The sequence below is a fragment of the Suricata suricatta genome, chromosome 8 (genome assembly GCF_006229205.1).
Source record: "Suricata suricatta isolate VVHF042 chromosome 8, meerkat_22Aug2017_6uvM2_HiC, whole genome shotgun sequence".
Taxonomy (NCBI): domain Eukaryota; kingdom Metazoa; phylum Chordata; class Mammalia; order Carnivora; family Herpestidae; genus Suricata; species Suricata suricatta.
In genome coordinates, this window is record NC_043707.1 from 102,978,099 (window position 1) to 103,004,665 (window position 26,567).

The window sequence follows — 26,567 nt, forward strand, 5'->3', positions numbered from 1 at the left end:
CTCTCTCTCTCTCTCTGCTCCTCTCCCCAGCTTGCACTCTCTCTCTCTAAAATAAAATAATGAAAAAAAATTTTTAAGAAAAAAAAATGCTTCCTAGAGCTACGAGATTCAAGATATAACCTAAATTTGTTCTTTTTGTAAAGCCTGACACATACACTATAAAGGGTCACAATTACTGTGATATATCATTGTTAACCATGTGGTAGAGAACAAGGGACATAACAGAAGTCTGAAAGAAAGAATTACTGAGGAAGTGCAAGGTGAGTCATGGTAGTCAGGGAAAGTTTCATGTAAATAAGATGTACTCAAGATCTTCAATCCAAAGTTACAGAACTACAGTTGGTGAACAACAGCAGTATCAAAACCAGGCTTCATGATGGAGGGCTTTGGGTCCAGCTTCCTTCTCACAGGCTAGAGGATAACAGCACACCTGATGGCAACCACTTTATGAATAATCTAACCAACATCCAACTCTATCATTCAGTTAACAATTCATTACTGAGCACCCACCTACTAGGGAAGAGGCACAGAGATAAACCCAGACCTGATTGTTGAGGTGGTGGTGAAGCAGGAAAATCAACAACTGATAGGGCACTGGGGAAGATCAATGACAGAAGGACGTTGGCAGTGCTCATGAGTCCCAGCATGAGTCACCTTTCCTATGTGAGAAGTCACCTCGTATTTGTCTCTTAAAGCCAGGTGAAGAAAAGTAGAAGGATGTTTGACACCAACAGACCTCTCTGAGCATAGGTACAGAAGAGCATGGTGAAATTCCACAGCGGAGAATGAATGGAGGGCAGAGAGCTGTAGGATGGGAGTCTGGAAAGGAGGGTGGGGACAGGCTAGGGAGGGTCACCTGGGCCTTGTGCAGGTGGCTGGGCTTGATGCTGAGCCACAAATTTCTTAATTAGCTGTCTGTGAGGTCACATCTCACCTGTGTACCTGTAGCAAATACACTGGTCCCCCCTCAAAATACAAACAAAGCAGGGGTGCCTGGTGGCTCACTCAACTGAGCATCTGACTTTGGTTCTCAAGTCACGATCTCAGAGTTGTTGGATTCAAGCCCTGCGTCAGGCTCTGTGCTGACAGCACAGAGCCTAGAGACTGCTTCGGATTCTGTGTCTCCCTCTCACTGCCCCTCCCCAGCTTGTGTTCTGTCTCTCAAAAATAAATAAAAATGTTAAAAAAATTAAAAAAACACAACCAAAACAGCACTAAGAAAAAGAATAAATACATTATTTTTTTAGGTTCACTGCCACATGAATAGATCATGAGCATTTTTAGCACTAGGGGAATTTATCACCACCTCACGATACTGTTCCCCTTTTATACTCTAAGGTCATTTTAAATTCAACTCTGTTCAGAAAATGTTATTCTCCTTTCCCATCACAGCATCTTGAACAACTTGGTAAATATTTGCTGAACTAGACTAGATTCATTGAGTGATAACTGTATAAAGTAACCCTGTACCAATGGGTAACCAGGGGCCCGTGGTAGTAGAAGACAAAAAGATAAGTATCATAGCAACCTTACCCTCAATGAACTTGAACTTCCAATGATACAAATAAGACACATATAATATACACACCCCAAAGCAGAATGCAAGGTGTGAATTCTTTTAGCAGTGGGCTTTGCAGGTGGTGAGGCTGAATCCCACTCTCACTGCACTTTTGCCAAATACTCAGCTCCCTGAGGGCAGGGGGCTATGTCTCCTTTATGCTAAATCCTCAGAGACAACTAAATAGTAAGTACTTAGCAAGGTTTTATCAAATGGATCTATTTAATCCTCACAACCTCAAGAAGTATAGATTATTTTACAAATGTGGAAACTAAGGCACACAGAGGTAATGTGACTTGCTGAAGGATATAAGGTTAGTATATAAAGAAGAGCAATAATGACAATAATAATTATTGATTTTCATTCTAAGGAACCCGGTCTTCTATCTTCATTCTCTAAATGTTTTTGCTACTAGATTCTCTTTTCATACTAAGAAAAAGTTCTCTCTGTCTGAATGAAACTTGAAGTTCATAATTTCAATACTTTTTCTAAAAATGTTTATTTATTTTTTTTTGAGAGAGAAAGGGACAGAGAGAGAGAGAGAGAGAGAGAGACAGAGACAGAGAGAGAATCCCCAGCAGGCTCAGTGTTGTCAGCACAGAGCCTGACACGGGGCTCAATCCCACAACCATGAGATCATGACCTGAGCTGAAATCAATAGTGGGATGCTTAATGACCTAAGCCACCCAGGCACCCCCATAATTTGAATTCTTGAACTCTGGTTGGCTTTTCCCTGTTGCCAGTTTCAGGAGTCCCAAAGGGCACAGAAAGTTTTAGGGCATATGGATCTGCTGCTTTCCAGGCAAGAATCGTCTTCAGCACAAAGGTTCTCCAATGATATCCCACTCCCTTCCCAATCACCAGGTAAGAATTAATCCAATTTCAATTCAATTCAATAAATCCTGAATACTCACTATGTGGCAGGCACTTTTCTCTCAGTACTTACAAAATTAAATACTTGGTATGGAAATCTTAGTGGCTGTCCTCTTGTGATTAAATCACATCTCACCCACTTTCATGCACAGTAAAGCCTCAAGAGCAGAGTCCAACTCGGGTGCCTGGGTGGCTCAGTCAGTTAAGCGGCTGACTTTGGCTCAGGTCATGAACTCGTTTGTGGGTTTGAGCCCTGTGTAGGACTCTGTGCTGACAGCTCAGAGCCCGGAGCCTGCTTCAGATTCTGTGTCTCTTTCTCTCTCTGCCCCTCCCCTGCTTGTGCGCACTCTCTCTCTCTCAAAAATAAACATTAAAAAAAAAAAAAAGAGCAGAGACCAACTGACCCAACAATCTTTGTAAAGAAGTACAGTGCTACCACAGAGTAGGTATCTTAATACATTTTCATGGAACTGAATAAAACGTTTAAATTTTGCTCTAGAATTAGACACACCTGAGTTCAAATCAAATCTGGCCCAATCAATCATTGGCTGTGTAACCTTAATTTACCTTTCAAAATCTCTGAGAATTCATCCATAAAATAGGTAAGTTAACATTTACCTTTTAAGGTTGCTCTAAGGATTAAAAGGGATGGTATTTAAGGCACAGTGCCTGACTCCTAGTAAGAGCTCAAGAAATGAAATCTAATCTCATTATTTCTCTAGTCTCATTTTAGATCACCTCCACTACTTACTACTATCATTATTATTACCCTGAAGGTTCAGCTACATGGCATAACCAAGGAATAGGATTTGCTAGTTAAGAAATACTTAGGTTAAGAGACAGCCTCAGCATATGCCATTCAGATATCATGGATTTTTGAAGACTTGAGATGCAGTTTCCAAATTAAATCTAAAATAATCAGATGCCACCCTTCCTTTAATAATTTGGAATACACTAGAGATCTTGTATTGCATAGCTCTGAGAAATAAAAAAGGTGGATTTTGTTTGTTTGGAGAATGCAGGGCTCACAATCATCTAAAACAGTGTTTTTCAAAATTTACGCGGCTGAATCCAACAAAGCAAAAATAGTAAGAAACATACTAATCTACTGAACACATAACTTCACATCACAACTCAAAATATAGGTAACTGAAACAAAAGTTTCATGAAATAATACTTACCCTTCTTAAGCACTAGCTACTGATGTTTTCTTTTTTATTTCATTTATTATTTTATTTAAAAAGGATTCTGGTCAAGACCCAGTAAAATAATTGGAGGCAAAACTAGAACCTAGTAATTTACTAATACTGCTATTCTGTCTGTGAGGGTGTATCAAGGATACGGTTTAACTGATCCTCTCATCAAGATATAAATTCTAATTTACATATTAAGAAACTGAAGCTCAGCAAGATGAAGTGACTTGGACTAAGGTAGACTAAATAACAGACCCAAGACTCACAAGTCTTCCAACTCTGTAGTTCAGGCTCTTTTAAAAAAGTATGACTCAATTCAGTAAACATGTAAATTGAGTATTTCCTGTGTGCCCAACATTGAAATAAGAGCATTTGACATGATCTGTGCCCTCCAGGGCTCGCAGACTACCAGGGAAGACAAGCATGCCTTGGTACATGCACTTGGAAGTCTGAAGTGAGTATATTCTATTCTGGAGGAAATAAGCTTATTCCCAAACTACCACCATCCTCTCTCTGGCCACACATTTCCCCATGATATGAGCACTGGTACCTGCTGGTGAGAGAATGCAGTGTGCTCATCTAATGGCACATTTCTTTACACACTGAAATAAAGTTGGTATTTTTCCTCCTAGTGTTTTCTGGCACTGTAAGCCTAAAAGCAAGCCACGATGTGACTTCACCGGTGAGCATCATCATCATCGTCATCATCATCATTGTATCACACTCTGACCAGAAGAGTGCTTTAATGTCAATTCTCTCTAAACAACCAATATCTAATTCAGAAGCATATTTAGGGTGACTTCAATTTTTGAGAAATCATGACCCAATAAAGGTAAGTCTTCCCTAAAAAACAATAAGGAAACTAATAATCCTAAGATCCAAGCTATTCCGAAGCTACTCTTTCAAATAAAGTTAAAACCACATCAAAAGACCTTAACCTTCCTAAATGATAGCTTTTAACTATTTCTCTAACTTCACCTTTACACATCCTATGCTGCATTTACACCACACTACTTACGCCTTAAGCAAGTGCCCATCTCCGTGCCTTTACTTATATCCTTCCACACAGAATTCCCCTTTCCCTAACTTCTCTGCCTACCTATCTTTCCTGGTTCCACCCAAATGACATTTCCTCCGTGAAGCCTGCCTCCTTCTTCCATCAACAACGAATGACTCCTCTTCTGTATATTTTACCTCCTCTGCTGAGACACTCTTCACATTCTGCCTGTCACTGTCCTTACTCACTAGATTAGAATACATTTTAATACTATGACATTCCAGGAGGCACCTAGAATGTGATTTATATGCACAGACATGCAGTTGTATTTGCTAACTGCACCCTGAAGAACTTGATCTAGAAAAGGAATCGCTTTTCTTGTTTTGTTTTTGATATCCCCTAGACAAGTAAACTTTGGCTAAGCTGGATGTATTCCTAAACACTCTGGAGCTAAGACTTCTGATATTCTTAAGCATGCATCGCAAGGCAGGCGGCTAAGCTCTATTTTCTATAAAAAGGGGTTAATAACACCTGCCCCAACTACATTAAGGAGATCAACCTGACACCATAGAGCAAAAATTATACAATGTTAAGTGAATATGGGAAATGATCTCCCTAGTCACAGATCCATTATAGCAGAACTGTGCTGGGAATAGCTCAAGTTCTAGAAATACAAACTTCCTCCTCTGTTCTTGGAAAATTAACTCAATGATAGTTCAGGAAGAGTATTATGATTATAGCAACTAGAAGCCATGTCTCCAAAATTCACCAACTAGAGACCTGTTTAAGAGTTTTTATTAAAGCTCTTCTAAGCTAAAAATCTTTTCTTCCTGCAGATAACCTTAAGCCAGCAGTATAAAGCAAGAAGGGATTGAGACTCAGTACCAGCTTAAGTCAGGGTCAATTTTTAAATAATACAAACATTTAGATAGCCAGGAGATCCCAAGAATATCCACCTGCCCCTTCCCTGTCTAGTCACCTGCTCAAATCATTCACCTGATCATCTCTTTTCGGTCCTTCATTAATAGGTGTGAGATTTTTTTTCTAGGCTAAACTATACAGAAACATCTTCTACTCTTCTCCATATTCAAGCCCCTTTCTTCCACTGGCATATTTCTGCCCAAACACACACATTGTAAAAATCTACTAAATTCTTCCAGAAAGCTTGCATACCATATACAAGGCTGCTTATAAAATCCTTAGGAGAACTTTGGTGTAGCCTTGAAATAGATACACATGGGAAGAGAAAAATTCTATTGTCTGTTTCACAGTAAAGGGTCTTTCTTTTTTTTTTAAATAAAAGCATAGGTCCTGCAAAATAGTACTTAGAGGATATGATCAATTTATAATCCTTCCCCTATTTTAAAGATTAAATTGAAGGAAAGAAAATGACTCCCTTTCATATCCTTCCCATGCCCATATAAAGTAGAATCCAAAATCCATGACAGTAAAATAGTATTCTAAAGGTTATGTTTTCAGTTTAAGTCTCAAATACCTTCAGGTACTACTTGTATTATTTCTTTGTCCTCACTGGAGACAGCAACAGGTTCCAATTTAAAACAACTTGTCAATTTTATTAAATATGCCTGTTTATTCCCCTTTTCAGACTCTTCGGAAAAAGGCAAAAAATTAGGCTCGGCCTAACACCAGTCCTGACACCACTACCCTTCCCAAGTGTGTGTGACCAACAGTTATGTCAAGGCCTTTATGGTGACTTTTCTCTCTCTCTTTCTTTCCTACAAATGGGAGGGTAATAAATTGAGGGCCAGCATTCTGCTCACATCTCTCACACCTCTTCAGTCAATGCAATCGCTTCTAGAACTGTTTGCACTGCCAAAGCCATCCATCATCCTGCCTCACTAAGCAGGAGAAAGAAAACTGATGGTGAGTTAGAAAAATCTCATTAAGCCACTTTTTGCCTCAACCTCTTCACCACTCCTTGAAAAACAGAACTTCAAAATTCAGTCTGTTGCAGAAATGAGAAGGACAGAAAGAAATAGCTGATGTGGTGAAGAGGGAAAACATAGCTCCAAAATAAGTTGGTTTGGGGCCAAAGTCAAATAACTCACAGGTTATAATATATTTTAGACAGCAAAGGTGATATTGCATTAATGAGCTTAACCCATTTATTTTTTGTTTTTTACCAGCTGACTTCTGAATTTCCTAACAGACGCATGATATCGTTATAAAAAAAGGAACAGCACCAAGTACAATTAAGTTTATGTTCAACTTTTTTCTCTTTTAACAACCAAATCCCAAGTTAATTCTAATTCCAAAGGAGACCATGAATGTACCTTACAAAACCCTAGGAAATGCAAAAACTTAATAAAGCCACATAATTCCAGGGAAGAACTGAGGTCGTATCTGTGTTTAAAAATTACTGTCACTACCCCAGCCTCCTTCCTTCAGTTCTGGGAAGACGATGGAGACTATGAGGGCAGCGTTCAACGTCACTTCTCCCCAGGACATGTGGCACAGGCAGACTGCAGGAGACCCAAAGTCCTCTAAGCACTTTTAATATTCAGGTGTATGACTGGTGCCTTCACATGACCATAAAACTCACAAAAACCCTGTGAGTCAGGCATTATCATCTGCATCTTAAAGATGAGGAAACTGAAGCTCAAAAGCTGAAGGACTTCATCCAAGATCACCCTTTTCTAATAGAGAAAGTCAGGATTCTAATCCAAATCCACCTGGCTTGGCAGTCCTGCCCTTCCCAGTTTCTTAAGACAAAGAGCAATCTTTCCAGATAGTTGCGTGTACGGGCCCACCATGAAAGGTCCTGTAAATCCACAGGAACACTTGTGGTTCGTGGCTTCTGAGCTCGCCCTGCAGATAAAGACACGGGGATAGTGGTATCTAGAAATAAATCTAATTTTTCTACATGTGTACAAATCGATGTGATGTGTTTTTAGCCCCATCTGCACAGTGGCCCTCTGGGTCCTAATCACAATAACCAGGTTGATTTCAGGATTGGAACCTTTTCTACTACAGAGGCGATTAAAACATAATCAAGCTAGAAAGTTATCCTCCCCTAAAGCCACCTAAAACAGAACAACTCCAAAATAAAACCAATTTACATATTTTAGCCCAAATTAAAACGTAAAAGCTAAGGATTCCCTTTTAATATCCTGAATAATAAATGCACATTTATGTAAAGCTTCCTTTGGGGAATGGTTACTATGAGGACAACTTTCCCAATATTATTCACAAATATCACTTTTGTTTTGGTGTTACAGTAAGGATCTGGACTTGCGGGAATTGTACTGTCTGTACCCAGTGCATCAACAGAGATAATTAATATTGAAGACAAGTACAATATCTAGAATTTTAGATGTGTGATTGGCTGCATTACAAAAAGTAACATAAGAAAGGATGAGTCAAATCTGGTCAAAATCACACATTACAGGGACTTAATCGTTTACTCCATTTTAAGTGAGCACTCTCCTAATAAAAGTTTCATTAGTAAAGATTGCAAGTTCTCAGGCTTTCCACGACAGACTTTTAAATAGCACTTAGAGCTAAAGTTTATCATTAAAGCTGTATTTACTACTGCTGCATCTTCAAAGGGGGCGCTTGAAAAAAAAGTTCAATTTAGTCTGTTATTTTTCATGTACAAATTAGAAAGGAAAACTCTAAAGGTTTAGACTGGCAGCCTAGGAAAACACAGGCTACTTCAGAAGCTATTATTGGCACATCCCAGAGCACACTGGGGGTCATGGCTGTCTGTCTATACAAACCCCGCCATACACACAGACACAGACACACACAGACACAGACACACACAGACACACACACAAAGACACAGACACAGACACACACACACACTGCATGCAGTATCTAGTGTGTGTCACAAAGTTATTCTATGATTTCTGCTCTATGTGCAGACTTACAGTTTGCACAGGGACATGCCAAGGGGGCCACTATCTTCTCAGGTCCTCCCTGGCAGGTGACATGGGGAAAGGTACTCAAAGAGTCATCTCTGTTGGAAGAAAGGCAGTCATATTTCTGTAAAATTAACAGGCTCTAGCCAAGCTCCACAGTGGTCGACAAAAAGACAAGTTCCTCCCAATTGTCTAAATTTTACTTTTCCTGAATGTAAACATCTGCATACATGAAACCTTATAGACAAAAATGTCCAGAAGATCCATTATTTCTATCCTTTAGAGTCATCCCGAGGCTCTTGCAAATACAAGAAGAAAATCATTTGTGTACCTGAATGTTTGAACAGATCTCCTTTCATAACTTGTCACAAACCTCATTAGGTAACATCCAACTTTAAAATTCCTCACCCCAACTTTAGCCCCAATCACAGGGACTTAGCCTCTTAGAAGTTTTTTGATCAGTGTCAAAAGAAAAGAAAACGATGAGGCTGAATTCCAGCTTCCAAAGAAATATACATAGTAAGTCCTCAACAAACACATCTTCATCCGACAACAAATCATAGGTAGCCTCTACTATGAACACAGTTGGCAAAACAACTTCAAGGGCTAGTTGCTACAAAACAGTAGACGACAGAAGGTAACTGATTCGTAGAATGAGCAGAAGTGGATTCGATGCCACAAAGTGCAGAAAACCTCCACGCTGTAGTGTGCTTTTCAGAATTCGCCATCTTGGCTAGGATGGTTTCTCTGCTCCCTCGTATCCTGAAAATAGAAACTAAACTTCTTATAGAAAAATATTTATGAACTACATTTTATAGCTTTAACATGAATACTTTATAAATTCAACTTGAGTTTAAATGTTATTTTTCAAACCAAGAGTCCAAGGTAAGTTATTTATAAGAGAGACCTATGACTTATGATCTTTCCATTTTTAAAAAATCACATATGCTAGTTTTGCACTTTACTTTTTTTGGTTAAAAATAAGACTTTCCAAAAACAACAACAACACAAAACAAAACCCAAGCACAACAATTACATTGACCTTATTTCTTCGATATTTTCACTGCTTCCTCAACAAAAATTATTTAAGGATTCCTTTATGGTGTTCAGCATTTCACGATCCTTATAAAGAAAGATCTATATTGAGGGGAAATATCTCTGGTATTAAATACAATGAGGAACTGAATAACGATTTTCCCCAAAGTAAAAATGGTCAGTCCTAAAACGGTCAAGTAAAAGGCAAAAACTTGGGGGTGGAGCATGGGGACAGAGAAAAAAAAGAGATAGAGAGTGACGGGGGGTAGAGGAGACACCAGCATATTAGGACTCTGACACTGCATAATTTATTTCTTAATGAATGTACAAGGAACAGCATAAATATTACCATTAAGCGGAGTGAACATCCAAAGCAAGCTAGCTGGCTGATTGCTTTCTTATTTTTTATTCTTTTGTAACAATTCCATTTCCAAAGTGCTTGATTCCTAACACTGATGCTCCAAAGCTATTGTGAGCACACTGCCTGAATACTTAATGAAGTAAACAACAAACAAAATGGCTCATCTTTGGTGCCCTTAGCTAGCATCCCAAACTGGATATAATTAAAGGTGTGAACAAGCAAGCAAGGAAGTAATGAACCTGCAAAGTCAAGGTTCTGAGAAATTATCGGGCACCCCGCACTGCACCAGTTCAAATTTATCACTCATTATCTCTTACATCGGCAAGTGCGGACCCACATGTTGGTACCCCTCTCCACTCTTGTCCTCCAGCCTTTTTTCCCCCCTTTTCATTTCTAGATGAGTAATTATGACAATTACTGCTTGTGACAATTCCCACCTACCCACAGGTCACCTTTCTTTTTACCTTTAAAAAGCCACCGACCTATAATGGCCCTCTATGCTTAAAATACACTGAGATTTAAAACATAAAAGGATGTTTCTAAAGCACACACATAACACACACAAACTCACAAAACAATGCACAAACTGCTAACACAGCCACCCTACCTCCTACTTGTTTTTACCAATGGTTAAAGATTAGGTTCAAATGTTCCCAAAGAAAAAATACAACTCTCCTTCCACAAACAGACATTTTAATCTGAACCCAAACCCTTGATTGAAAGAGCAGCTTCCATCTCACAAATACTGTTAGGGATCTGCACATTTATAATTTCTCAAGTGGCAACTAATTTTGGTTTGGTTTGGTTACTAATGGAAGTCTGCAGGGTCTGGATATATCTTTTTTGACTGAGTTTTGTATTTTTTCTAATAAGAAAACTCTTCTTGGAGTCTGTGAGGAGGAGAAGCCACTGCCTACGGGAAGCCAGCCCAGTTTGGTTTTCTTTCCATTTTTAGATGCACATATACTTGCAAGTATGTATACACATTTGGATAATACCAAATAAGGAAAACCTAAGACAGGTGCAGGATTCCAGAAACACACATGCTTACACAGATACACACACACACACACACACACACACACACACAAGTCTCCCTCTGTCACATACACATAATTTCCACATATCTATCAAAGCATGGAACAACTGAACAGTGGGCAATAAAAGATTGACTTCACTTTCAAAAGGAGAATTGGCCAATTGTGTGCAACATGATCCATCTACTGGAAGGTAGTAAGATAAAAGCTTGAGAATGTTTATGTCCTTTCATACCCCCCAAAATCCCAGTGACATTGGGAAAAAACACTGCAATGCAGCATTTGCCAGCGCACACTCATATGTCTAGCATCCGCTGGCCAGCTCACCAACAAATGTACATCTGAAGTATCCAGGCATACAAATTAAGTGCCTGGTGGCCACAGATCATTGGAACTGATGAGGAAATTTCTCAAGGCCAAAGTACTTCTGTTCACCTCTATCAAGACTGCCATTCCTTATTTGCGGTACACACAATTTGTTTCGTTTTCTTTTTTCTTTTTTAAATTAAAATAAGGCATTAAGATGCCAAGGGCTAATTGAAGCAGTGTATATCTTCATGGAAGGAATAGTATTGGATCTACATATAGGAAAATATTCCACCCATAATAAGGAAATAAGTGCAAAGGGAAGAAATCAAACCAAAGAAAGGACTTGCCCTGAGGAAACCCTTTCATTGTTCATGGTAATTTTTGAGAAAAACACCTTGATTCACCCACAAATTCTTTTAGAGATCCTGAACACACACACAAAGCACTATTCAGGCAATGATTTCTAGATTTGAAATGTCAAATAGATTATCCTCAACAGAAATGCTAAGTTTAGAATACCTGAAGTCTACTACATCTCAGACCCTTTTTGAAGACTGAGTTAAGAACTAAAATGCAAACACATAGCTCATTTTCTTTCTCTTTCTTTAAAAAAATATTCTATTGTTATTAGCTCATAACAATCTGGCCTTCCTCTCAAAACGAAATCCTTGAATGTTCAAAGGACCAAGGAAGCGCTATCAGGAGAGAAAAAAAGTTTTAAGCCTTTGAAAAACTATCAAACATAAGCAAGCTCATCTATATCCGGCCAGGAGGATGACTTGCATGAATGGCAGTTAGAAATGAATGGGACCGAGATTACAAAAATGAGTGCCTAAGTTGTTTGGTAGGCTTTTTCTTTCCTGAGATATTAAAATTATCTTATAAGTCAATGATTCTCAAAGCAATTTCTCAGTTATTTCCCTATCTATGTTCATTTTATCCTTTTAAAAATTTAAATATTAAATGATTTGGCCACTATGTTACAATGAGATATACGGACATTCTGACCATTAAAACTGGGATGTAGTCAGGTGTTTTTTGCAGAAATACTTCCGATCAGATTTTCATTTCTTAGCGCATCCTCAGCCTTGGGCTTCCATAAAGGCACACCTCCTCGTGCAGGTAGTAGGCGTTAATGTTTTTAAGACAAAGAAGCAAGAAAGGTCAGCAGTAGAACCACATGTCTTTTTTGCAACCCAAGACAAGGTGCTAGTTCTTATGGAAATGGTTTTGCCCTAACTAAAAAATGCTAGAAATGTCTTAGAAAAAATATGTTAAAGATAATAAAAAAAAAAACTATTCTAGTTTTTAAAAGAGACATATGTTTAGGTACTCAATATATGGGAGCAAAGGTTCAAGTATATGACATATGACAAAAAATAAGTTTATTTATTTTTACTTCAAGGGTCAAAACGAATTTTTAAAAATCCCCCAATAAGAAGACAACACAAAAAGAAGCCTCTTGCAAGGTAAAAAGAACAGGGAGGGTGTGAGTGCAGAGATTTGCAATGGAGAGAGTAAAAATTAAGAGCACTTTCAGTAAAGCCAATTATATTCCATACCTTTTAACACATTTCAGAATTTTTTAAATCTCTCTGTTTTTGGGCTCAATATTAGCTACCTGATCTTGTACCTAATTTGGAAGATACCAGAACAGATCATGGTTTTATGCAACTTCCTGTTTGCCTAAGCACTATACCTTTCAGTCCTTCTGGTAACCACCATCATGAGAAAAAGAGACTACTAGTAAAGCACACTCAGAGAAAAAGGGAGAGAAGCCTGTCACCCAACGCACGCACAGGTCCTAGATGCTCAGAGTCACTAAAAAAAAATTAGCTTTTCACTCAGCTTATGCCAAGACCAGACCCAGGACCAAATGCACTGCAGTGGCTGCAGGGGTACACCTGATGGACCTTGTGGCTGGAGGTATGGACAGGCAAATGAAGCAAGAGGCTAGAATGCAGCTTTACACTGATTATTTTTAAAAGTAATTTCTACTCGGGATATAAAATGAGAGATACAATGAACTCTCTGGAATTGTAGTATCAAGATCTGATTTAGTGAAAACACCAATATCGGCTAGCACAAAATCATTGCTTTAGGGTAAATCTATCCTACCTATATTTCTCCTATGGATATTTGCTGGAAATTTCTAAGAAATCATTTGCAGAACCTATCAGCTGTGGGAGTTCACTATTATGCTTCCGTCAACTTCATTCAATATAATTTACATTTTTTTCAAATGGCCTCACAGGATTCCTTGCGATTTTTCGCACGTACAATTTCACAGCAGGGTAAAGGGGGAAAGAGAGAGAGAGGAAGAAAAAAAAAAAAGCAAGATTCCCTTCCCTCCCTTCCCCCCTCTTCTTCTTCTTCTCTCTCACTCTCTCTCTCTGTTTTTTAAACCAAAAAAAAAAAAAAGAAAGAAAAGAAAAAAAAAACCAGGAGAGACAGAACAGATGCTTAAAAATAGATTTCTAAAAATCACTGTAAACCAGAGTTAGAAATGTAATTAACACCTATTTATAAAGAATAATTAAAGTTGGGCCGGCCACAAAGAACAGCAAAGATAATCGAGGTCCTGTCCCCCCCCCCTTTTTTACACTGTTTGCAGTGTGTTCTCATGATAGCCACCTGCTCCCTACTCGGCTTTTCCTCTGTTCGTTTCCCCGGCAACCTTTCACTGGGTTTTCCTCCCAGCTATCGCTTTCAGTTGGGCTGCTCGGTCTAATCTTATTTGTTTTACACCCATCAAAACAAGCAGCCAGACAAAGGCAATCCTCTAAGAATGGGAAAAAGACCACAGCTTTGTTATAACATCTATGCAGAGCGAAAAGTCCTCCCCAGGCTTCTCTAGCAAAAAATAAGTGAGATGGATATGAATTTACAGCCTCCCCACATACCCGGCTTTGAAACCCTGTGAAAGCTACTGCTGGTGAAATTCAAAGTCAAAGTGGGCACTCGTGGCATCTGATTGTGCCATTTTGTGCCATATCTTCAGGGTCAACATCAGGCGATAGGAGCGGCACTCAAGGAGTTTCCCTGCTTCTTTTTTTTTTTCCCGAAAAAGATGATGCTAAAAATAGATTTACTACTTTGGCAGAAAGGTTTTCCACTTCCCTTTCCACATCCAAAAGTCCTGCTTCACAATTGCATCTGCTGGTACTGAACCTCACCTCCTCCACCCCTCGTACCCAGCCTTCCCCATCACTCCTAGCAGGAGACTGAAAAAGAAATGTGCCTTTAACTTTAACAGTCATGTAATTCTGTTGAAAGCTCACAGAGGCGGTGGACACGCCAGCCAACAGCTACGGTGACATTGTGATTGTCAAAAAAGACACCAACCTCGCTTGGCTAAATGTGTGTTCGATGGAAGAGGCAGTGTGTGTGCCTTGTGTGCATGCAGTGCCATTACACTTGGAGATGGATTCTAGGTTTCAGAAAAGATAAATACTAATAAACACACACACACACACACACACACACACGATCTGCACAGTGATTTACGATGCACAGTCCATCATCCTTACACACACACACACACACACACACACACACACACACACACACACAGGCTGTAATCTCCAAGCTGCCTTCCTCTGAATTTTCACTTACCATCTTCAAGCCATTCCACTCCATCTGTGATCAGAAGAAGATGGACCCTCACACAGTGTGTCAAAAGCGGAAAGGAACGTTATGTAAAAGCTGACATTCCTTCTTACAGAGCTGCTGCCCAGAGAAGGAAGCAACAACTCAACACGCCAGGCACCGCTACACATACAAGCCGCCTCCTCTTTTTTATGAGGTCATGACAGGAAACTCTTTGAAATACAAGATGCAGCATTTACTGAAGCCCAAATAAATCACTCTCTTTGCCGTTTTGACTGCGCAGTCCCCCAAAACACAACTGCCCATCTCAACGTTCAGTATCCAGGAACTGCCTCTTGAGCTTTAAATTTCCAGCACGGAAATGGAGATTCCTAACCCGGCTGCATCCACCTCCAGCCCCACAAAACCCAGGCACATAGACAAACCCCCTCACGCTTACAAAAAACAAAACAAAACAAAACAAAACCCCAAAACCCTTTTTTGCCAATATGGTCTCATGTAATATAACCTCTTTCAAAAAACCAGCAATTATTTCAGCCCACCTCCCTTCTACATCACCCTCATCCTTTATGTTGAGGGAAAACTGACAATGACCTGTTAAAAATGACAATCTATTCCCCACTGCTTTTCAATAAAAGGACCTACCGGCACTCTCTACACAAAAGAGATAGTAAATGTAGGAACCCAACAGCAGCAGAGAACTAAACTCTTGTGCAAGCATAAGACTGGTCAAGGTGTAGATGCTTTTCTTCCCTCCAGCAACACAAACAACAGATTATAAATCTAGTCATACCTACCATAACCATTCTTATTGGCAAATATTGGGTCTCGCTGAGCTTCGACTCTTCTCTTAAAATTTGCAAAGGTTTCAGAATTTATTTTTTAAATGACTACTATTGTTATATATATTTAAAGATCCACAAAACACAGTGTGGATGATTGTAAAGTAAATCAATTATTTGGGGGGAGGGGACGGGGGAGAGAAAGGAAAAAAAAGAAAGAAAAGGAGCAGTGAGCTGAAACCCCCGATTCTAGGATGTAGATAAGAACAACTGAACAGAGCCTTGCTGAAATTGGCTCGAAGCTTCCCCTTTTTACATCCATTTATGGGACCATCTGTCAGCTGAAGCCAGGATCTGATTGGCTGGGGAAAGGAAGGGAGGCGTTGCAACATCAGGTGCTATTTAAATTAGCTACTGCCAGATTGACGATGTTAATGATTTGGTGACCTCTACAACAACAGAGACCAGATTTCTGAACTGCTTCTTGTGTCTGGTAATTAAGGCCAGGCAGAAGCAACAACAGCCATACTTGTATTTTTACCTTTTCCCTCCTCCCAGCTCAAAAGTACTGTAACAACTGCAGGTCACCGGCTGATTGCAAACCTTAACAGTGGGAGTGTCCTCCCTTTCCCCTATCCTGAGGGCTGCACCACCAACCCCCCTGACAGAGGGCTTTTCCAGTACGGAATATTTTCAACCACCTTATCTTTCTGGACAGTTGCTTTCTAGCGAAATGCATATTTAACGATCTGCCTCTAGGCTTAAAGATACAACAAAAGCACTTTAATGTGCTAATACATCCACGTTTTGGCTTTATTATTTCCTAATATTGCTGATTTTCAATAAGTAAAGCTCCTTCTGCAGCTAACATGGCCAGTGTTTCAAGAGAAGGCAAGTTTGAGACGGTGCTTGTTCCGTGAACTGGATTCATACAAGTTTGCTTCAGAAAACTACTTTCTAATAAACAAACAAACAAACAAAAAGCTTGGTGGGGGGGAGGGGCAGCTGTCAGCTTCTACCTTTCTGCTTTCTGAGCTTTTCAAAACAGAGAATGATGAATGATTTATTTAAATGAATTTATTTCTCAACTTAGATAGGGGCATGATCTGAATTTTTAAAAATCCACTAAAATACATCCTGCTTTCCCTACTGCTATAGAGAATGGTAAAGCATGCTTTTGACAACAGCATCATTTCATAACCGGTGCAGAGGGCTCATCTAGCTTAACAGAACATGTGATTTTGCTTCTCTCCTTCAAAAGACGTCTTTTTTCTTTTGCCTCTTAAAAGACTTGCAAAGAAATATTTAGCAAGTGTGTGGTGATGTATACAGTTTGTCTGCCTATGTTACACATGTCACAGCCTCTGTGACACCAGTCTTCAATAGGATAGTCATTTGTTCTGGTTGGGGTTTTAAAGTGGCTCACCTGAGGAGTTTCTGCTTTACTTCTATCCAAAAGGCTAACATACTGCTATTTATTTAATTCACAATTTAGTCAGTTTGTTCCTCAATGAATACATGGAGGTAACGAGTATTACTAATGAAATAATTCAACATAATTTTAAATCTTGGGCTGTAGTTGACAGTGATATGGGACTACGCAGGATAGAAATATAGGCCGAAAATCATGCTACACTCTGGGCTTCAAAGTCCAAGAACAGACGGGCCCATGAAAAATTGTTAGAAAAGAAAATGACCTTTACACTAAAAAGTTAAAACCATTCTCTCCCAGTTACTATTTCATGAACACACACACACACACACACACACACACACACACACATAAATATATATATTGATACTTTAAAAAGTACAGATACACCATAAAACAATATGTGTTGGGTACACTCTATGATACATTCAGCTATCTGAAATAAAAATACATGAAAAAGAAAAGTAGAAATGTTAACACTGTAACAATAATTATAGTGAAACAATACTGGGTTAAGTAAACTTTTAAAATAATTTCTCTAGCAAATATATAGTCCTTCGAGTCACAATAGTACTACAGTATCTGTTGAACTGTGTTCTAAGGATGAATTCATAGGTTAAGTGTTCTAACGAGCTCAATGTTCAAACACAGGGCAGGTACAGGTCCCCCGAATCAACAACAGAAACTCTGAGTGCAATCCTACCAATATCAAAATATTGTGAAAAGAAAACTGTGAACACAATGCTGACAAACACACAAATGAAAACACCTCGCTCCAGAACAAAATATTTACTTTTGATCTCTGGAGGTTATAAAAGTCAGAATGTCTTAAAACCATTCTCTCCCTTCCAGCACACTTAGTGAGCCATCAATCAACAGTAGGTATATCAAAAGATGTTCTGGCCACTTTTCTGAAACAGGAACTGTATATTACAGTATAAATAATTAGCTGGTTTTGCTAGGCTAAAAAATCCATGTACTTTGTATATTGATTACTTCTCCAAAAAAAACCTCTACTTTAAAGTCTTTCAACGGAATCCTCAAACAAATGCACAAATGTCCTCAGAGGCCTTTTCTCTAAAGACAAAGGCAGAATCCTATTGTTGGGAAAAGTCAACCTTATTATTGCATTTCCAATAGTACCATTCATCTTTCAGAGTGAGGGGCTGACCGCTCCATCAGTGCTGTGACATTTGTAAAGCAACAGATTCTCAATATATTATCTCAAGAATCAGGCAGGCGAGTCTCCCAGTCATGCATGATTTTTTTTTTTCTGCCACAATCCTCCACCACCACAGAAAGAAACTTGTCTCACTCAGGCAGCTAAGGCAACCTAAAAATGATATCCCAGAGCTGTGGGGCTGCCGGCGCCGCTGTAGCCCTCTTACCATAAATGAGCAGTTTCTTGACTCATTAATAACAATTTCCCTTAAAAGAAGTAATCTCATATCAGACAGCCCCTTGCCACCATGCACACATCCCAAAGGTTGCAGATATGTCAGCATCAGTCGCCGGCAGCCAGCTTTCCCACACAGAGTCCAGATGGACTGTACCAGAAGCCAATTCAGCGTTAATAACTACCTACTCCGCGCAGTGGAGAAGCCTTACGTGGCACAATGGGCTAGGAAACAGCAGCCGGCTGAAACTGCAAATAAAAAAGACAAACCAAATTCTCCAAAAGCACCAAAAGGAAGGAACAGAAAGGGAAGGGTGAATTGTATTCCTTGACTTCCATGAGAAGAACAAAAAGAGAAAAAAGAAAAAAGAGAAATAAAAAAGAATCCTTCATAAACATGGGGGGGGGGGGAGGATGAAGAGGGGTGGGGGGGAAAACAGATGCTGCCCAGAAAAAAAGTGACAAAATATTACCTCATTATTTAACAAAGCAGCATTAAGCGTCCTGCTGATTTCAAACATCTTGCCACAGATTTTGTTTTAAGAGAAACAGATAGAATCCTTTGCAAAGCACTCCGTCTGCAAAGGGTTCTTCAATTTTCTTGCGCGCCACGGAACAGTCAATATATTATTTCCCTAGAGTTCGCACATTAAAACCTCTAGTCAGTGAGCTGAATTTTCCCCTTATCTCACACACAGTAGACTCCTGTTATATGTACTGCTCTCTTTGCAAGAGCAGCCTGCCCCAAACATGGCTGGTGTTTAAACTACTCTTTAAAGTAACAGTTCACTATATAACCACCAGGTGGGTAGAGTGCACACATTCAAATGAACCATCTTAAAGGATTGTGGTGTTTTCCTTCCTCCTTTTAGGTGCACAATGTGACATGATAGGCATTGTGTCTTGTATCTCTCTGTATCTTGTCAAAATAAATAAATAAAATTCCTTCTCCTGACTTATAGGGAGGAAACAAAATAAAACACCATCACCAATTCTAATAAGAACTGTGAAGAATGAAACACAAACATGCTTTGTTTCATTCAGCAAAGGATGAACAAGGAAAATCCAATCAGCACAGAGCAGGGCGGTGGGGGAGGGACCAAAAACTCCATGGAAATATTTTCCTTCAGAAAAAGAGAAAAATACTGACTCACATGATAAAACCCCAATTCAAAAGTGAGCGTATGGATGAAGCACATACAAGATGGAGGCTAGAGTGTAAGGGTACAAATTTTCTTCCGAGTAAAGCATGAGGTTATTTGATAGGGTCTTTCATGATAGGAAATAACCAAAAGCTTAAACATATCCAAACTAAAAAAAAAAACAAAAACCCAAAAACAAAATCTTTAGCATTTCTTTCAGAAATACAATTATGCCAATAGCTATAAACGACCACAAGAGCAAAGGAATCGTCTCTCTCCTCAGTCCTGTTCTTTTTGCCTAAGATGTACCTCAGTGTGGAATGTGTCTGTCTTACCTTGGGTGTATAGCTAACTTGGTGTCTCCTTTGTACAATTTTATTCCAATTAATTTGCTCCTCTGCCAGGAATAAATAGAATGTCCCAAGCTGAAAGGAGGGTGGATGTTCAAAGAAAAAGAGCCACCTGGACAAAAATAAATCTCATCTCTTATACTGTTATATGGCCCGATTTTAAGGAGGATACTATTACAGAGCGTGCATGCACTATTTTATGTTCTCTCGTATCTAAAAGAGAAACCAACACACACGGATATCTGGAATTTTGTTTTCTTGGCTGGACAAAATTAATGCCCTGGAACTTCCATATCATCTCTTGCAAACACAGATGTTGACACTAGTGTTTTCCCAGCCCATCCAGGCAATAGTTAGCCACACACAACGTGACTGTCTCCTTCAGCTGTAAGTCTAGGCTGCCTCACTTAATACCATTTAACCTCCTCGCATATATTAAGTTTCAAGTGACAGTTTTTAACTGGGGAATGAGAAGGAGTTGCTCTCATCAAATTCTGGTTGTATGAAATAAGCTAATTTGTACACTCACCATATGTCTTAAACACTAATTAAAAAATGTCACTTTCTTCAAACATTAAAATGTAATCAGCCTAGTAAATAAAATATTCCCGAGCTTTCTTGCCTTGGTGATAATTTAAAGAGTGTTTATCTCAGGGTAACCTCTCTATTTTGATTACCAAGAAAGGCTTTTGATTTGAAAAGGGAAAAAGGGAGATATTGGGGGCTTGAGGAGTGAGAAGAGAAAACCACAACTGTACGGAGCTGCACAAAGGAAAATAAGATGAAGCAGGGTTTTAAGGACCATAGTCTTGTTACCCTAAGGCAAATCCAGCCAATCAATACCACCCATTGACGGTCTACCATCTGCCATGCTACCCAGCGATGTGGCTAAACAGACCTGCTCCATATGACCGTAGCCGGCTCATTTTCAGTCGATTACGGCAGTTCCAGAGCATTCACGTGCAATAGCACAAAACTCCCAAGTCTGACTGAGCCTCTCTCTTCACACCAGTTCCTCCCAACACAGCTGCAGACCTTTTCCTCCTGTCCTGGGTGTCTGGATTATCTCTCCTTGCCCCTCAATCGAATTAGCAAAATAGGGTGGGAAGGTAGAACAAACAGACACACACACACACACACACACACACACACACACAGATAATTGCTGGCCCTTCTTCACTGTCATGCAGAAATCAGGAATTCCATGTGCTCTGCCCTAATATGATTATGGCACACCATTTAAATAGCGTCATCAGTGACTATGACCTGACATTTTCCTGTAGTGCTATTTCTTATTATCTTCTCCCTCTTCCCTTGAAAAATAAACTTCAAACTGCTTGCCTTTCTTCCTTTAGAGAAAATACAGTCAGTATGCCCAGACAATGGTATACTATGTTTAAAGGCTTTTGATAAAATTTAAAGCCTAAGTTTCCTTTGATGAATTGTGGTAATGGTTTTGTCTTTCTTTTTCCTGTTAAAAACATTAAATCAAATTTTATAGGAAAATGGAAACATACCATAGAGGGAAGAAAAAGGCACCAGACTGATTCAGAATCCTGGAATTCACTGTCGATGTTCTCTTAGAGATCTACGACCTGACCATATGATGCTTTTCTCTTTCCTAAGTAGTTCTGTCTACTATGGATTGTGGGAAAGAGCTACAACAATGCTCCTGGGTGAGAAAATGTGACAAATGGATGTCTAGTCTACTTAAATTGCCAAAAGTTCACTGTGCAGGCAAACTAACGTCTGGGTTGATTCACACTAGATCTTCCCATTTTCTTTCCGTATTCCTAGGCCTTATACTAGCATAGCAGCTGAAAAGCAGAAGTTTTCTTTCCAGAATCAAGGTATACTTTTTCAAAAGTGCCTTTGACCCTTCCCTTAAAGCACTAGGATGTCTTTCTGGGAAAGAAAATTTAAAGGACAAGGAAACTGCTTTACTTGCAAATTCTGAAAAAGGTAAATACACATTTATAAAAAAAAAATCTAATTTAGTTGGAGTCCCTGTCTGAACTTTTCACTGTCATATTCTTCATTACAGCCTAAGAAGACTCAACAGGGTCAATGTGCAAACACACAGAGATTTCTGAAGATCCCTGCATTAAGGGATTTGAGGCCTTTCCATTTCAGCTCAGATGATCTTCACTAAAAATAATAAAAAAGAAACAAACAAAACACCCTTGTATAAATATAAATCTTTACAAATCAAAGGCCACTGAGCAGATAAATATGGAATAGCCATACCATCAAAGGATTCACTGTTTAGCCAGATTAATACAGTTTTGAAAATAATTCAATACAGAGGTTTAAAAAAAACACCCTGGGCCCATAATTCTGTAACTATAAATAAAGAAAAAATGTAAAGTATTATAAAAAGCAAGGAAGGTAATTTGTAGAAGAAGGAGGAGAAGGAAGGAAAGATAAGGAGAGGGGAAGAGAGGGAGGAGAAGAAGAAATAAAATAATAGGACTTATAAAGTACAAACAAAAACTGCTGCTTTTTACCAGGAGTCTATTGCATACCGAACACTACACTAGGCACTTGATATGCACAGTGTCACACAACATCATAGGAGTCACCATGGTTATATCTAAGTATTCATCTAGAAAGGTTATCTAAAAGTAAAATCTCCCCTCCATCACTTGGTAGAAGAATATGCTTAGTAAATATTTGTTGAATGAATGAGGAAGATGAATACAGACTAGAAGAGAAAGAAAAAGATGTAATTGTTTTCTCATCTAAAAGTGACCAAGCGATTTCTTTGTGAAGTGCTTCTAACTGAACATGTCCTCAAAATGTATCTCATTTAAGCTGTCATTATAACTAGGCTATAAATTTGAAGTGAGTCAGACAAAAGATTAAAGCTGGAAAGCAAAACATTTTAGCAGGTAGGATGAGTACCTGATTCAGAGCGCATTCTTTACTTCTTCCAAATACGGCAATATTCCTTACACAGAGCAGCTGCTTGGCAAACACTGGTTAGATGAACTCCGAGGTCTTGAGCCCCTTACAGGACAGAGCCAGACTCCAGGTAACACTCAATTATGAGGAGGGAATAAAGATCAACAATTCCATTCAACATCATCTCAAAAACAATCCCAAGGCCTATTTCATGTGTTTCAACCAGGGGGCACTGAACACCACCTTTGGGAAAAAGATATGCTAAGCACCCTAAGCCTCAGTTTCCTCGTTTGTAAAATGGGCCCAATAATACTTCCCTTAGGGTTTGTTGCCAGGACTAAAAGAGATAGCACTCTATATGGCACCTGCTATCAATATGGAGAATAGGGAAAACTGTATGAATCAGTTCCTAGCTAGAAGATAATTCATTTTGTTGAGGAAGATACAATTCAAAGACTCTCAAAAACATTTAGAAAATAATAATACAATAATAACTAAGATAGGCTGAATGGTCTGTTCCAGTTCTAACCAAATGCTGTAGATTATGACTTAGTCCAATAGGTAAAGTTTAGCGCTACATTCTGAGTGTGAAGAATAAAAAGAAATACAAGTCATAGTTTCTACCTTCAAGAAGCTTACAGTCTGGCTGGGAAAGAAACATTCATGTTTATGCGTGAATCTTGATAGTGTAAGGAATATAAAAAGAATAGTATCAAAATAAAATACTGAAGGATAGTTGATGGTGAGGATGCCTTCTACAATGATGAGGAAAGCCTTCTCGGGAGAAGTTGGAATTAATACTAGGCTTAAAGAATGATAGGATTTGTATAGGAAAATCCCGGATATTTTATATAATAAAAAAGGTGTAAGAGGAAGGAAGGGGATATTGGCAGGCAGCTCATTCTAGCTAGACCCCTCTGAGGTTTCCTCTAAATCTATTTCAATCTCCTTCATTTTTTAAAGTTATACGTAAAAGAATATTATGATATGACTGTGGTAGAATAGACCTCTTATTCAATAAGTACTTTCATAAAAGGAATAGGAATTGATATTTACTGCACATCTACCCTGTGTCAAACATTATACTAGGCACTGTGCCTAAAATTCTCATTTAATCTCATAACTCTGAGATTTCCAATAGGGAAGCTAAAGATTAGGGAATTTAAATGACTTGCTCAAGATCACACAGCTAGTAAGAGGCATATTTATACATATCCAATCTCAGTCCACACTCTTTACTATGAATACTACCTTATACAGAAGAGTGAAGATCTAGAGAAATTTAAGTCTTATTCTCTATGTTATTCTATATTCAGAAAGTAACATTCAAAGTGATATCATTGATATCTGCTGACATTATTAACAATAACAGTGAAATTCAAAACCAAATTCATGGGGCGCCTGGATGGCTCAATCAGTTAAGCAACCGACTTCAGTTCAGGTCATGATCTCACAGTTTGTGGGTTCGAGCCCCACATTGGGCTCTGTGCTGACAGCTCAGAGCCTGGAGCCTGCTTTGGATTCTGTGTCTCCCTCTCTCTCTGCCATTCCCCCACTCATGCTCTGTTTCTCCCTGTCTCAATAATAAATAAATATAAAAAAAAAAAAACCCCAAGAACAGAAAACCTAACCTATGCTAGCAAATTCAGTATTCTGCCACCAGGTGACAATAGAATCCTGGTCCTATAGAATTACCAAGGTCATGTTTTTGCTGGCTATAATTTTGTGTGTGTGCTATTCCTTCCTCCATTTCTGGAAGTGAAGGAAAGAGTGCCTGATCCTCACGTGGACTTGTCTACTAAAGCCCCAAACATTAATCTTTCCAAATATTTTCTAAATCTTATCAAAAATTAAACTCTGAGCATAATTCTAAATGTCAACAATTTTCAAACAATTTTATTACAGATTGTATTCAATGAGTTATAGTCCATTTTTATTTTCACACTCTACTGTGAGCTTGCAGGGTAGAAATTGTATGTTATTTGCCTCATCATCCCAGCACGAGGAATGTTGGTACGTAGAACATAGTGGGCCCTCAGTATAAAAACGGAAATAACTGATTTCCAAATATTTTAGAAAAACTTTTGAACCAAATGCTTAGGGCACAACTGTTTTGTGCTTTATTCATTAATAAACAACTTTCCCTTTCAATTCACCTTTAATGCAGGATTATTATAAAAAGCCCTTTCTTGAGGTTGGTGGTCGTCTGCGGCTGTATTTCTCTCAGTGGTCAGGTACTTCCTTCTGCCTTAGCCAGGAACAGTCTACATTCATTATAAGCCCTGCCCTGCACAGCAGTCTAGTTTACCTTTTCACCTTTTTTATGCTCAGAAAGGTTGGTTCCCTCCTCTGTGGGAGATGAAGAAAAACCACGAAAAACAAGAGAGGCATGCCATATACCTGTCAGAAAGAGGCAACTCTCCACTTGACCCTTTTTAGTTCTCTTCTCTGACTCTGAAGCTGGGGGAATGATTTAACTACTTTTAAGCAGAAGAGTAAAGTTGCACATTAGTGCTGAGTAGCTCATTTCCCTTAGCAACCCCTTAGCAACGGCAGCTTCAAGTTCAAAATACCTCCTTGAAAAGGATCACATCTTTAATGAAGATGAGTATTTTTTTTAATGTAAGGTTTTTGAACAGATGTTTTAACATTACCACCCCCAAAGCCTTGTAGGCTACAAATAATCTATTTCATGCTAACTTTCCTTTATGATATTATGAGGTAAACATAATGATGCTGGGCTCTTGTGAAATTTCAGTCCCTAGAAAAGCCCTGGTCCTACTCTGAAATTATTCACAAATACATAACTTTTATTTTATCAAGTCACCATTTACCTAGGTTATTATAGAAACTACACTTAAGTTCTTTAAAAAGAGTGACTGATATTGACCTCGCTATTCAATTTGGTCCCTTACTGAGAAGAGTGAATAACTAAAATCACATATTAAAACATATATAAGGGTTTTACAAACTATATTTATTACATGTAACCTAAGGTTCTATGGACAGTTTAAAGAAAAATATAAAAAGAAAATTCCAACTTTACCCCAAACTGGTACTTATTGATTTTATTATTCAATACTTACTTTGTTCACTTCATTATCTATAAACTGGATCATGGGATATAAAATAATTATCACATTTAATTAATTGTTTTTACATTGTCAGTAAAATGAGAAGGCTTACAAAAGGTTTTGCTAGCTGTCAAAAACCGTTAGGCATGTAAAATGTTCATGTCATATATGTTATGCCTATTATTAAAACTTTTATCTTGTTCAAAACTTTTGAAGCTCTTTTGTCAACTTTAAATTTTCATATCTCAGGTAATATATAAACCTCTTCTTGAAATTTGTTCTTTATTGTCTATTAGCACATGGGTACCTTGGAGCACAAAATGCACAAGGGCTTAGAACAATGAACATCTTCACTGTTGATCTATGTGTGTCAATTCAATCGTGTGGACAGTGAGAAGACATATTTTCACTTGGGATCAGTAGATGGCTAAACCGTACCATTCACCTAACATGAAGTTTGATACGTTTCCATGTGTCAGGGTATTACTGGAGGACGTGCCTAGAGCAATGACCCTTATACACAGTAGGTGCTCGGTATGAGTTCCTGAAAGTAAGATCCATTTTAAATCACTAAGGAATACACAAGGAAGAGCCAGAAGACCTCAAGGCCAGTTCCATCTCTACCACTAAT

General features: G+C 38.7%; 1 protein-coding gene across 4 annotated transcripts in view; it reads right to left on the reverse strand.

Moving 5' to 3' along the window:
* The window catches only part of ELAVL4 (ELAV like RNA binding protein 4), a 90,833-nt gene extending 71,871 nt beyond the window's left edge, over window positions 1–18,962 (reverse strand). For 2 of the 4 annotated variants that reach the window (XM_029947515.1, XM_029947512.1), the window contains exon 1: window positions 14,863–15,000. In XM_029947515.1, coding sequence (XP_029803375.1) covers window positions 14,863–14,886 — 24 coding nt within the window. In that variant the 5' untranslated portion in view covers window positions 14,887–15,000. Of the gene's footprint in view, window positions 1–14,862; window positions 15,001–15,653; window positions 15,909–18,939 lie in introns of those variants that run through there. The other 2 variants (XM_029947514.1, XM_029947513.1) reach the window with 2 other exon arrangements.
* Between the last annotated feature and the right edge of the window lie 7,605 nt (window positions 18,963–26,567).